The following is a 14,602-nucleotide window of genomic DNA, read 5'->3' as shown; positions in this document are numbered from 1 at the left end:
AGGTACACACTTTTCAACCTCCGACATTTTTATGACAACATTGAAATTTACATAAGAGGTTTAGAATCACTAGGACAAACTGATGATTCATACGGAGCGCTGTTAGTGCCAATAATATTGAACAAACTACCAGGGGAAATTCGAAAAAACCTAGCAAGAGAATTTGGGTCCACAAACATACGCTTAGCAGACTTACGAAAAGGCATATTTAATGAAATAAATATCATGGAAGCCGGTAACTCAACAGACAGTCATGAAAATCCTACTGCTACTGCAGCATTTTTGACCAACACAAAACCGCGAAATCGACAATCAAGTCACAACCACCAAAATAAGAATCACCAAAACACTAACTTCAAATCTAAACAGTGCGATTATTGTCACGAATCACACGCCTCGGTAAACTGTACCAAAGTTGTTGAATATCAAGACCGGATATCAATAGTCGAAAGAGACCGCCTATGCTTCAACTGTTTAGGACATCACAATTTGGTTGATTGTAAGTCAATCAAATCATGCAGAAAGTGTGACAAGCGTCATCACACAAGTTTATGTAAAGAGAATACACATAATGATTATTTAGACAGTGTAAACGTAAGTACCATACAACACAACGCGAAGGAACCGGACACAATTTCACAATCACAGGCAACCACAAATGTTTTGCTCAAAACTGCAATTAACCCTGTAAGATCGGGACGACACTGTTCAGATGCCAACATTCTTTTTGATGAAGGAGCACAGAGATCGTTCATCACAGAAGACCTAGCCGTTAAATTACAGTTATCAATTACTGGCAGAGAAACTTTAAACCTATCCGGATTTGGGGACAGTGCAGAAAGTACAAGAATTAGACACTTAAAAACTAGTATTATTTATTTGCTAACAGATGAAGGACAATTGCCGATCAGAGTATTGATCGTACCGGAAATCGCCGCACCGCTAAAAACGTACATCCGTAAAGCCGCAAAATTGCCGTATTTATCAGGAATAGAACTCGCTCATCCAGTCACCGCGAACGACAATTTTCACATCTCAGTACTTGTAGGAGCCGACTACTATTGGTCAATTGTAGACAACCATATAATTAGAGGCGAGGGACCTACTACTGTGAAATCCAAAATTGGTTATCTATTATCAGGACCACTTCACGGTACACCAAGCTACAGTAATCAGAAAACATCTACAATGAATGTAAGGAAATCACCAAAGACAAAAGAACGCAACCAGGAGAAGTTACGGAAGGCAGAATCATTTGATATTGAACATATTGACGAGAAGACAGGGAGAAAGCAAGTATTTCAAGTATTAGATTCATATCAGAAGACATGTATAAGTAACCATAACAACAGACATTTCGATGCTGTATCCCGGAAAGATGACCACACATCTTCACCAGTGAACAAAGAGATTTCAAAATTGAGAAAAGAAAATGTTATTAAAAGACTTAAAAAGGAACCGCAATTATTATATCCGCTAGAACTGACAACAAAAGAATATATAGGACCGTGATCAAATACTGCCCTCTTGACGACCGAAGACCGATGCAAAAGAAAAGATAAAAATGTGGACCAAATGAGACTATCGTTTAATTTTATGGACTGTTAACTGATCGTGCTTTATTACAGACTGTGAAATAGTTTTATTTTCATTCGTGCTCATTATCAAAGACAGTGAAAGCTATTCAAAGTTTTCAGAGACAGTAATTCAAAGTGAATTTTTTCATAATTTATTTTCATTTTATTGTAATTAAATTCATTTGCGGGCCCCCAGAATGTTAAGAATTGCACATTAGGTGTTCCCGCTACCACTCACTATGTACACGACGTCACCGTTGTTGTGACGTTAGCTTTTCAGAGTTCAATACAAGTATCATTGCAAGCAGACGTTCTTATTTACTAAGCCTTAATTTGTGTCCGAAACAACCACTCTACGATAATAGTACCTCCCATCTTTGGCGGCATATTAAATTGAAAATGGGAAACTGTTATGGTCGGCAAGGAGAGGCACAGTTCGTTCTCATTGGACGCCGACAATTTGTTGAAAAAGTTTACCTCCAAATTCAACAAATATGTTGTCGATAAGAAGCTCCAGCTTACTGATCACTTGTTCTTCTGTGTAGCATGTTTTACCCTTTTGTTCACTTTTAACAAAATTTGCCTCAAGATATCCCAAAGAAATAAATTTATAGCGTATGCTACCATTTTTATGTTAAAAAGCATTGTAGATTATTTCTTACAGGCTATTTTTCAATTTCATATGGGGAATGGTGGTATATAGGGTTAAAAAAACAAAAGTTTTGATAGAACTTATTTTAGAAAAAGACAGATTTAAAATTATCTAGAAATTCTTTAGAATATTTAATAACCCACATAAGGTTAATACCACCACGCGAGTAAACAGTTTCACAGTATTTTTGAAGTCTCTCTTTCACTGCGGACAGACTTTTAGTCAATTTAATGGACAATTCTGTAGTGGAACATGCAGATGAGCCGGCAATGTACCGTTGTTTGTACGGATTTTGTGAAGCTTAGGTATCAAATACAAACAAGATAAGTCCCCCGATTCGGTGTTCAATGTAATGTCCATTGAAGCCATGAAAGACTTATGATTTGCCAGAATCTCATCCTTGTCAAATGATATGTCTTTGTATTAGTGAGGTGAATTTCAACAAAATATGATATGCACATCTACATAACAACTGTGCACAATTTAATTGGCCTGCTTCCTATACTTTTGGAGTTTTTGTGCTATTAATAATTATTGACAAATGTACAGGCAGACATACGGAAAAATTGAAAAACCATACAGGCTCCTGCATCCTCGATGCAAGGCCCTAATTATTCAACAAATTTTAACTCACAAACTGAAAAACAGTGCTTTGGACTATTTATAAAAAAATGGTGAGTAAGCACCCCGGATTACACATCAAGAACTCATAGAACAAAATGTGTTAAATATTTCTTATTCTTAAGCCAAGCATTCACCGTTCTTAATTAACAATTTTTTGTTAAATTTCTTCTATTTTCCATCAATGCACAGTTGACATGTAATACTAGTAACTAAGGGTTTAGACTCCTTACAAACTTTCTAAAATCCGGTACATTTAACGGAGTAAAACTTCAACTTGAAGGTGTTCATAAGTATGACGTGATGTTTTTCCATGACGTGAATTATCTAAGATTATTCATGAATATTCGCAGAATTTTATCTAATTTCGCTTGATGTGTTTTGTCACTTGATTTTGCCATGTGATTAGGGACTTTCCAATTGAATTTTCCTAGTATTTTTTTAATTTTACTTTTTTTTCTCAATTTACTTAAACGATCTTAAAAGCAACTAAAGATTAAAATACGCCTAGAAATTAAGCCAAACTCTTTCACACGGATTGTTAAATTGGTTGACTACTCATAATGCAAAATGCAACGTTATCGTCAATTTTTAAAACATACAAAAACAACGTTCGAATGTGTACCTCACAAGAATTCTACTTTTCGGGATTTCAATGGTGACATATTCACCCCTTACATTAAAACAAAATAAAGGCATTTAGGTTTTACTTTATTAATTTTTGAAGCCCTTTATAGCTTGCTGTTTGGTGTGAGTCAAGACTCCGTGTTGAAGGCCGTACCTTGATCTATAATGGTTTACTTTTATAAATGGTTATTTGGATGGAGAGTTGTCTCATTGGCACTCATGCCACATCTTCCTATATCTATTTAGGAACTACTTTTAAATATAACATTTATAACTATTAAATAGTTGAGTTGCCTTTAGATTACAATGCAATTGTTATGCCTAATACATTTATTTTTGTCATTTAATTTTCAGAAATTACTATATTATGCTGAAAAGGGAGTTACTTGTACATGCCAAAGCGAAAATTCCGATGTTCACAGTGAGTGTTGTCTCTTTTGATAATGCCATCTGATAAGGGACTTTCCGTTTTGACTTTTCCCCGCAGTTCGGTATTTTTGTTATTTTAATTTATATTTAATGATATAATTAAATGACATGAAATAAATTAAATACATTGATTTGATGCTTTAACATTATTCTTTGAAGTTTACACAATTTCAGACGAGGAAAAGTCATACTGTTTATTAAAATATCAATAATATGGAGGAACAAGGGTTTTTTTTTTAAAGTGTTCGAAGTACATCTAAAAAAACCAGAACCAACAAAATCTAATCTTACAAATTCGGTTGGTTTACACTGTAAATGAATTTAAATTATACAAATGATTCTTTGTTTTTTCTTACAAATGTGAGTAATTAATTAGGTTACAGTTAGTTCTATTAATTCATTCAAATTTCCTTTTTTTAATGTGACTCGACTATAGGTGTTGCTACTTACCTTTACATATTGTTTAACCAGATTGTAAAATTGTCAACACAATTGAGACATTTGAATAGACCTGTTTGTATTGTAAGAGTTTACAAATATATAATCCCTAAGACATTTCAAAGCTAGCTGCAGGTTGCACTTCATTAAATATAGACAATGCAATTTCCGATAGGAACTCACTTTGTGGCTAAAGATGTGCCACCGATATCATTTGATTTCACTATATCAACAGTACGTAGTTTTATATTTCATTTCCCATAATATATGTCCCAATTAAACAAATAAGATCCAGCATTCTATGAAAATTATTTTTAATAACACATTCAAAAATGTCACTTTATGATTTTTTTTGAATATTTTTCAATTGATCATTAGATTTGACTATAGCCACATTTTATTTCATTTACTATGATATAATTCCCATTTAAACAGTTGGATCATCTTCATAATAAATCAAACATGTAATGATCATTTTTTTATCACACTAAAAGCCACAAAAACAAGTTGAATGCATAAGCTTATTTATCCTACTTGCTCTCAAGTTGTGACTTTTTTCCAATGATTCAGATTACATTAATCTTAAAAAAGTGAATTCCCTTGAGAGAACACTGTAAAATCTTAATATATATATAGATACTCCAAGGTAGAAAACAATTCACATTTTCAGAAGCAGTGTCATTAAGAAGTGAAATAAAATAAAATAAATCCCAATTGCATAAGATAACAGTCTGAAAGTTGAAACTGAAAACAACTGAGTAGCTATTTTTGGTTTTATACATGCATTTGGTGTACATGCAGTTAAGAAAATCTTTTACTGATTTAGTATGTCGGGTCAAATTTAAATATATAATTTATATTCGGGATTTAAATAAACTCATCATAGATAAAAGGAATACAATTTTATTTTACGCCAGACGCGAGGTTCGTCTACAAAAGACTCATCAGTGACGCTCGAATCAAAAAGCAATGAAACCAATAATATTTTCTTCCCGATCAATCTTATAATAGAATTACTCCATTTGAAAACAAACATCTTGAAAGAAATTCATCAATTTCCTGCAGTATTTACCAGTGAAAGTTTTGCATTACACGAAGCTGTGATAATAGATGATGGTTATGTGGTTAATATACAAATGGAAAGTTCAGCAATGACGATTTATAATACAGATTATTTACATGTTGGTACAATACAACTACAGGGTCGACCATGGGATATTACTGTGGTAAACAACTCTACTGTAGCTGTTACTCTATTTCATTGTAGCATTATAGACATATGGGACATACACAATAAACAGAAAGTGAAATCAATTCAGTTATCTACAGAATGCGTTGGCATCACAACTATTAACAACAAGTTAGTAGTAGGCTGTACGGTAAGACTGTTGATCATAGATCCTCAGACAGAGAATTTGGAGAAGACCATTGATACTGGTGATTGTAATCCTGTCACACTGTGTGGTTCTGGTGATGGCATAGTTTGCACATATGATAGTCATTACCTGTACCATTACAGTCACTCTAATAACAAGATTTCTAAAGTGAAGTTACCATCAAAGCCTTGTAATACAACGATACTACAAGATGGCAGTGTGTATGTGGTATGTCTTGATAAATCAGTACAATATGTGTCATCTGATGGAAGGAAGTATAAACAAGTTACTACAGAAGGGCTAACATCACTGAGGTTGATTCGTGGAATTAACTATAATCAGGTTCAAAAGAAACTGATAATTGCAAATGGAGTCTCATTTACTTTGTTTGAGGAGTGCTGATTTATACAAGAATTGAAATAAATCTAAAATTACCCGCCTAATTAAAGGCAACAGTAGTATACCAATTAGAATGAGTTTAATTTTCCTAAAGGCATTCAAACAAAATTATTATTGAAAACTTATTTACATTGTTCAATATACAATATGTAGCTAAAGAACTCATGGTTTGTAAGAAAAAGTAAATGAAAGGGCAAAAGAAAACCGTAATTAAAGAGAACATAAAATCGACTTTAAAGGGGCACTAGCTGCCTAATTCATGTTCACCGATTTGACTCAAATTCTCATATTGTATTTATAAAAATGTAAAACATTTTTCCAAACTATCAGAAGTATTAGATAAACAATTTACAGGAGATGGTCTCAATAAGATGTAGCTTCGTTTCGTAAGAATTTCAGCCAAGACGCCATCTAATTAACTATCGAGCTGACCTTCTATGACCATATAAACGATGTAAACATAAACACAGATATAAATAGATTAAGTAACTCGTGCCATTGGATTTTATAGGTCTGTTAAATTTTGTTTTATAAGCAAAAATTTTTGTTTATCGTCGTTTTTACCTTTATAAGAAAGATTTTTTGTGGATCGAATTAGTCAATCAAATTATTTACCTTAGTTTAACTTTCAATGTTGACATTCTTTTCCTTTAAATAACCGTACACGGACAATGCATGCGTTATTCTATCACTTTCTACGGGGTAAATTGGAGTTCACATGAAATCGAATTTCATGAGGTCGAATTATTTATTTGCAAGTGGATAATTCTTTATCAAGGTTTATTAGCCTAATTTGACAAAATTGAACTATTTTAGCTGATAAAAGCAAATTATTGTTTTACTATTTTACTTTCATTAATGATTGAACAAAATAAATTATTCTATTATTTTTATATATCTCGTAGCTAGTGCCCCTTTAAGTTGTTACATTATGTAGATTTTGAAAATAAAGTATTACCTGTACCATTACAGTTTCTCTGCTAACAAGAGGTTCAAAATAAAGTTACTATCAAAGCCATGTGGTATGACCACACTACAAGATGGGAGTATATATGTGATATGTGGGGATAGATCAGTACTGCATGCGTCATATGAAGGAAAGAAGTATAAAAAAGTAACTACAAAGGGAATGAAATCACTGGAGTGGAGTGATGGAATAAGTTGTAATTCTGTACAACGGAAGCTGATCATTACTGATGATGACTAAATGACAGTGTTTAATGAATACTGTTACTAGGATTAAACATTCAATAACATTGTTAATTATTTTGTTCCATCCCAATTAACTAGTTTCTGAAACGGATTAGAGTGAAAGTGAGAGGTCTTGTGAGAGGATAAACAAGCTATATTCATATTTTATCTTAACTGGTAACTGAATTAGATTACCACTAATTTTATAAGTATTAAGTACAGATATCTTGTTTTCTTTTACAACATTCCACATTTCAGCAACCAATATCATATTAGTTCTTTCTAATAGATGTATAAATCTGTTTTACACAATACTCTGTACAATATCATATTACTTTTTTCTAAATCTGTTTTACACAATACTCTGTACAATATCATAGTAAATTGTATACAGGACGTTAAATTAATTGGACAAGGGTAGTAGATCAAGAGCAAAGAAAGTATATGTATTCAGATCATTAAGGTATGTATGTGTTTCATTACGGTATTGCAAGAATTAAAAATACAATATCACAAGTCAAGCATAGGCTATAAATTTTCAGAAATTTGCTAGATTTCAGGATTTTGATATTTTGGCCCTACACTTCTCTTTTACATTCATTAAGTGTTTTAAGTCTGCTGGTTTTTATCCTTATAATTGGTGGGTATTACTTTACCAAAGATAGAAGTTTTTTCTAATTTACTAATTGATCCACCATCTGTTTAACCCTGCAAGTCTGCAGAAAATCTTCAAAAATACTTTAATATAGCAGGCTTTTAATTGTGATATATACATATTTTATTCATTTTTGTTTATAAACTACGGCAAGAGTTGTTACTTGTAGACAATATCAAGCTCAAACATCAGTCATTATTGGAAGGTTCTCCTTGCAATAAACAAAATGAAATCAGTAAGGTACTAATTTTGAATTACTGCAAAAGTACAATTATCTATAGGTACCTCTTTGAGTATGTTTGTTTTGTTCATGCATCGTTGACAATGTATGGGAATTTGATACGACTATCATACAAGTGAGAGGTTTAGCTAGCTATAAAACCAGGTTCATTCCACCATTTTCTACATTAGAGAATGCCTGTACCAAGTCAGGAATATGACAGTTGTTATCCATTCGTTTGATGTGTTTGGACTTTTGATTTTGGATTTTCCTTTTTGAATTTTCCTCGGAGTTCAGTATTTTTGTGTTTTTACTTTTAACTTGTTCATGATCTGTATCTTGAGCAATGATGGTCGATAGGGAAAAGTAGATGAGATAGCAACTTAACAAAATAAACGTTTCAGTTTCAAAATTCCAAATAGGGAACATATAAATACATTATTGTAGTAATAAACCATTATATGAACCATTAACCGAAAGGTCTTAAATAGTGATTTATTACTATAATTAAACCTTATGTAAGAATCCTGGATTTTGATTGGTTTATAGGCAGTGTATTTTTCACCAATTTACTGATATAAAATGAATATCGTCCGTTTTTTAACACCGCCGGGGTATTTGCTAAAAGGATATGCCTTTTTTACCCTCTCTGCCGTGGTATTTGCCAAAAAATACTCTATCCGACTGGACGCTTGTAACGTCACGATCATCAATGCGTTTTTGAGCATTAACATTCGGTGTAATTAAACAGATATAGCATGTTCTTGAGAGGTATTTGCGAAAAAATACCAGTCTTGAGAATGAATTTCCTTCGCCTTACGGCTCGCGAAATTAAACAGTCTCTCGGCTGGTATTTTTCGCAAATACCCCTCCTTAACATGATATATCTGTTTACAATAAAATAAAGGTTGACAAAAGAATAGACATTTCGACTTTTCAAATAGACAAATCATTACGTCTAAAGTTCGCTGAAAAATCCCTTTCCAAGAATAAAATCAAGCGTTTTTTAAAACACTTAACAGTGACGCTCACATCAAAAGGACAAATAAAGTGCAAAGTTGAAGACCATTGAGGACTAGGTATACTTTGCCAACTCTGGTTTACACATTTAGATTTATATATGTTCTCACCTTTAACAGTGTAGCCTTTTTAACACAGATACCATTCACTTTAACATTAGGATCTAAGGGTAGAGGCAAGTCATCAAAACTAGCAAAGTTTATTTTTGGTTACCTCAGGATCTTGCAGTAAGGTTTTAAGGCTAAGTGAGCTTTTCTTATCACTTGGCATCATTCATGCGTCGTCGTCCGTCGCCTGTTAACTTTTACAAAAAAATGTCCTCTTGAACTTCTTGGCCACAATCATCATTGGGGTAAATTCTTCTTAACTAGTGGCTCCTGGAGCCTGTGTCGCTCACCTGATATTTTTATTTAAAATTGATGCATGAAATAATGCAATTGTAATACATTTGCTTTAGTTTCAAAGATATAAGCCAATAAATTGCTTCGCCGTGTGCAGCTAGATACGACCACAGAGGTCCAACCCTGAACAGTTGGGACAAAAAATGGACACGATATTTACTCTTGATACAGGTATAAATTTGGATTGTAATTAAATATTTGACACATAATAGGTTTCTGACACAGAATAACTGTAGTCAAAGAACTTAGAATTGGTTATGATTTGTATTTATATATTTATATTTTTTTTTCTGTTGTGCAATTCACTATGATGTTGGTTGTGAATTAACCCCCCCCCCCCCCCCCCAAAAAAAAAAATGCACTATGCTGTTGCCTATTGATCCCCCTTTTTTTGGCAAATAATCCAAAACTGTTAGTTTTCTCAGTTTGATTTGTTTTTCATTTGTTAATTTTGGGCCTTTTATAGCTGACTATGTGGTTATGAAGGCCATACGGTTACTTAAAGTTGTTAATTTCTGTGTTTATCCCTTTTTTTGCTTTTTTGCAATGCACTATGCTGTTGCCTATTGATCCCCCTTTTTTGCAAATAGTCCAAAACTGTTAGTTTTCTCAGTTTGATTTGTTTTTCATTTGTTAATTTGGGGCCTTTTATAGCTAACTATGCGGTTATGAAGGCCATACCGTTACTTAAAACAAATATGATATAAATTCTTTTCTTTCTGGAATTTCTTGAATGAAAACCTATGCCATTAATTCAAATATTTATTTATTGTCATATAAACTCTGAAGAGTAAGTTTGTGACAAATTATATAAACATACACAAAATGCTTTGTATAAATAATATATGTAATAGACAATTTTGCGCCAGTCCCAAGTCAGGAGCCTCTGGCCTTTGTTAGTCTTGTATGATTTTTAATTTTAGTTTCTTGTGTATAATTCGGAGTTTAGTATGACGTCCATTATCACTGTACTAGTATACATATTTTAGGGGCCAGCTGAAGGACACCTACAGGTGTGGGAATTCTCGCTACATTGAAGACCCATTGATGGCCTTCGGCTGTTGTCTGTTATATGGTCGGGTTGTTGTCGCTTTGACACATTCCCCATTTCCTTTCTCAATTTTATGATAGTTTAAACCATGAAATAGCATTTAATATTAAAATATTGCACATCAAAACAAGAAACAAATAAAGTACAAAAATTATATATAAACATAGTTTGTATAATTGTCTTTATGGATATACAAATCAGTCATAAAACAAAAGTTAAAAGTATTCATGAACAGAAAAAAGCTTTGATGTGTTTGGTCACTGCAAAATTCTGAAGTGTTTCTCTTTATTAAAGTTCTCGTATAGAACCAGATGGTTTCATTTCCTCCAATACTGAAAAATAAAAATTACAGTTGTAATGAAATAAGTTAACTACATTTATCTTTGGTGTTTTTTTAGCAATATTTTATTTTGTCTTACATGAATAAAATATATGCATCGTTAGCAATCAGCATTTAAGACATGTTTGTGATCAAGTTCACATATTCACATACTAATCCCCACAAGCTCCTGATATCAAAGGTATGTTACATAGTTAACTGCAGTCGATATCTAGCATTCATTTGTCTTTTTACATTTTTGGAAGGATTTTTTATGCAGAAATATTGTCTAGTGAAACACATTTTAGTAACTAAGGCCTCAATATAAATAGACCTCTTCCTACGTCATAGGTGCTTAAATAAAGGCAACAGTAGTATACCGCTGTTCGAAATTCATATATTGATAGAGAAAAAACAAATCCGGGTTACAAACTAAAACTGAGGTAAACGTATCAAATACAAGAAAACTAGTCAAGAATGTTTACAATTGAGATATGACGGATTAAGTCAGAATCTTGATACAGCTTTCCAGTACAAATCTGTGATGATCCTATAGTAGTTACTACTCATTTAAATTATCCTTTACTTTGATTACTTCTGGACTCTAAGGCATATTGGACATAATCATGACTAATTTTGGAACAAAAACTGAGTAAACCCTAAACTTAATGAATCAACAGATAGAATTTGTCATTATTCAAATTTTTAGAGTTTGAATGAATTAATGTTGAATGTTAACTTACCCTTCCGGAACACCTGAGATCACCCCTAGTTTTTGGTGGGGTTCGTGTTGTTTATTCTTTAGTTTTCTATGTTGTGTCATGTGTACTATTGTTTGTCTGTTTGTCCTTTTCATTTTTAGCCATGACATTGTCAGTTTATTTTCGATTTACAAGGTTGACTGTCCTCTGGTATCTTTAATCCCTCTTTTACACTAAGAATTTTCACTTTTGATATTTACTATTTAAAAGTTTGTTCTATTTAATCAAAAAGAAGATATACAAATCAAATTTTTACAGTTACTGAGCACAAAGCCTATTTTGTACGATGTTCAAATTATATTCCATACATAAACAATGTGTTATTTGCGCTTAATAAATAAAAACAAAATAATATTGAAGGATTGTACAAACAGGATATGATTTATTTGTCTTTCTTGTTTCATCCTTAAATTTTTATACCTGAGCCATTTTATGGAGATTTTCAAACACAGCAGCCATCATAGCAGTTACACTGATTTCAATCAAGTTCTGCATGTAGTGTACAGCTTCTTCATCATTCAAATGGAGAACAAATTTATCTTGTACCTAAGAAATTATTACATAAAGTAGTCAATATTAAATCTTTTGCAACAAACTTTCATGAAAACAAGGTAAAAAAAAATAACATAAAAATAAAATAAACGTAAGTATCAAGAAAAGATGATGACACTTATAGCTGTTTTACTGCAACATAATTGGGCTGTTCATTATTCTCTGACCTCAAAGTTTTCATACTTCTTCTATCCTGTTGCTTCTTTTTTAAATTAATTTTCATAATAATAAACAACATTTTCATTTATGTTATGTGATTGTGTCTTTCTCCTCTGTTTTTTTTTTATAGTATTCTGGTGTTCTATCCCATATGAAAAACAACATGTCATTTACAACAGTCTCACATTAGGAACAGGATCATCTCCCCCTTCCAGAGCACATGAGATCACCATCAGTTTTGATCGGATTCATGTAACTCAGTTTTCTATGTAGTGTTATAAAGACTGAGGTTCTCATTAGGTTATTTTCAATGTTGCCAAGGTATTGGTAATGTTTTCATTTTGCTATCACTTTGGTATTATCCGCCTCTCTTTCAGGTATGTTATTCAATTTTACTGTCCTCCCCTTTGCCGAAATCACCCTGCTCAGTTTCCCCGTAATACTTGTATCACAGCTTTGAGACCAGAGCAGGCAATATCAGTGGTGTCACAATGTCTGAGGAGAAGTTATCAAGCTTGCTTTCGTCAAACGTAAAAGTGTCTCAGGGAAGAGGAAAAGACTAGTAATAGAAGGCTACACAGATAATTGGGTTTTCTTTGTATATATATCCTAAATTATCAGCCACTCCACACAATGTGAAGCTCACTCGCCATAAATGTTCACATTGAGGATCGCAGCTGATATTTTACGATATTAATGTGTAGAAAATCATATTATCTAAACATACATGTTCATACACAGGTAACAATACTATCATTACACAATAAGATTCTTTAGTGTATCATGTGATATTTTTCATTTCTAATTGCTTAAATAAAAATATAAGATATGTTTAGATTACAAACACTGGATATTCAAGTAGACGAATGTCATATCTAGCTGGAGGTAGCCACATAATTTCAAACAAGAAATTACTTATGCTTCAGATATCTTTGTAAACATAAGTGCATTACCTTTTTCACCGTTTTATCAGGCTCTAGTGCAATATCAGGAATGCTGGCATCTACAACCAGGGCAAACAAATTCAATATCAGATTGGCGGACCTGTAAATATATATCAAACATACATCAACATAAACTTTGTGTCTCTTTAATGTCTGCAATGTATAAACATGCAACTACTTCCTATCTTTCTTCAATCATTACTATGGTAACTTAAAGTCACAAAGTATTTTCTTCATTAAATTCTGGTGCAGTTAAAAAGGACAAATATACATTTACCTTCTTAGAGCAAGAAATGAAGTGTAGCAGTGTTTCTTGAAGTCATGGAAATGATCAGAGTTTGTTCCGCCCATGGCATCTACCATTTCTCTGCTGAGTCTCATTGGTGGTGGAAGAACCTTTGGATCACGTCCAAGTATATAACCAAAATCTACATGGAATAATTTTCCTAAAAAAAAAGCAACAATAAAATATAACATGTCTGATAATATCCAAAAATCTATACCAAAATTATTTTTTGGAAATAAAAGAAATGGTCAAAGATAATTATTATAGTGGATTCATTTCTGATTTTTGATTGTTTCATTATCTTTTGACACAAAAACTGAAATACTTTGAACATAGCATTTCCTTGTAACAGTCAATTCAAACACATTATTCTAAGAGCTATCTAAAAAGAGTGCTAATGTATTTTCCAACATTTAACAACTCCAGGATTTACTTGTTCAAAATAGTAAGCCTGTAAAGTAAGACCCATTTTTGGACCAAAAATATAGTATTTCTTTAAATTTGAACTATTAACTGGAAAGTAGAATATTTTTTTACATAAATATGGGCTGTTTTTTACATTACAATACACATAAATCAGGTACTAGCATCATTAATTGACTGTTTTTGACTTAAATGTATGTTCTATTTTGTTGATAATACATAACATATGATAAGGTTGAAACTGAACACAAATGCAGCCAAATAAACTATAGACAAAAAACAATCTGAACAGTGTCGTTTTATGACCTATTTGATATATTTTTCATATCTAAGCTTGGATTTGAGTGTCTCTAATAACCAAATCAGTTCAAATCTTTTGCATAAACTAATTGAATCAACTGAGATAGTCTTTCAAGGGTTTTAAAAATGTTAAAAAAAACTTGCAGCTCATTTATTTTGAATTCTAGGCCAAAATTAGCACTAACAGGATCATTCTAATTT

General features: G+C 32.3%; 2 protein-coding genes across 2 annotated transcripts in view; one reads left to right on the top strand and one right to left on the bottom strand.

The window, feature by feature from the left end:
- LOC143071139 (uncharacterized) overlaps positions 1-14,602 on the top strand; it is a 90,977-nt gene that overhangs the window by 7,567 nt on the left and 68,808 nt on the right. Inside the window, exon 3 of the mRNA XM_076245274.1 lies at positions 3,832-3,898. Within this exon, the coding sequence (XP_076101389.1) occupies positions 3,832-3,898 (67 nt within the window). The remainder of the gene's footprint in view (positions 1-3,831; positions 3,899-14,602) is intronic.
- Positions 10,356-14,602, bottom strand: part of LOC143071144 (phosphatidylinositol 3-kinase catalytic subunit type 3-like) — a 34,052-nt gene continuing 29,805 nt past the window's right edge. Inside the window, exons 5-8 of the mRNA XM_076245280.1 lie at positions 13,670-13,838; positions 13,402-13,492; positions 12,158-12,283; positions 10,356-10,989 (exon numbers count right to left, since the gene is read on the bottom strand). Coding sequence (XP_076101395.1) covers positions 10,975-10,989; positions 12,158-12,283; positions 13,402-13,492; positions 13,670-13,838 — 401 coding nt within the window. The 3' untranslated portion in view covers positions 10,356-10,974. The remainder of the gene's footprint in view (positions 10,990-12,157; positions 12,284-13,401; positions 13,493-13,669; positions 13,839-14,602) is intronic.

Source organism: Mytilus galloprovincialis, chromosome 4 (assembly GCF_965363235.1).
Source record: "Mytilus galloprovincialis chromosome 4, xbMytGall1.hap1.1, whole genome shotgun sequence".
Lineage (NCBI taxonomy): Eukaryota > Metazoa > Mollusca > Bivalvia > Mytilida > Mytilidae > Mytilus > Mytilus galloprovincialis.
This window is presented reverse-complemented; position numbering and strand designations above follow the sequence as displayed.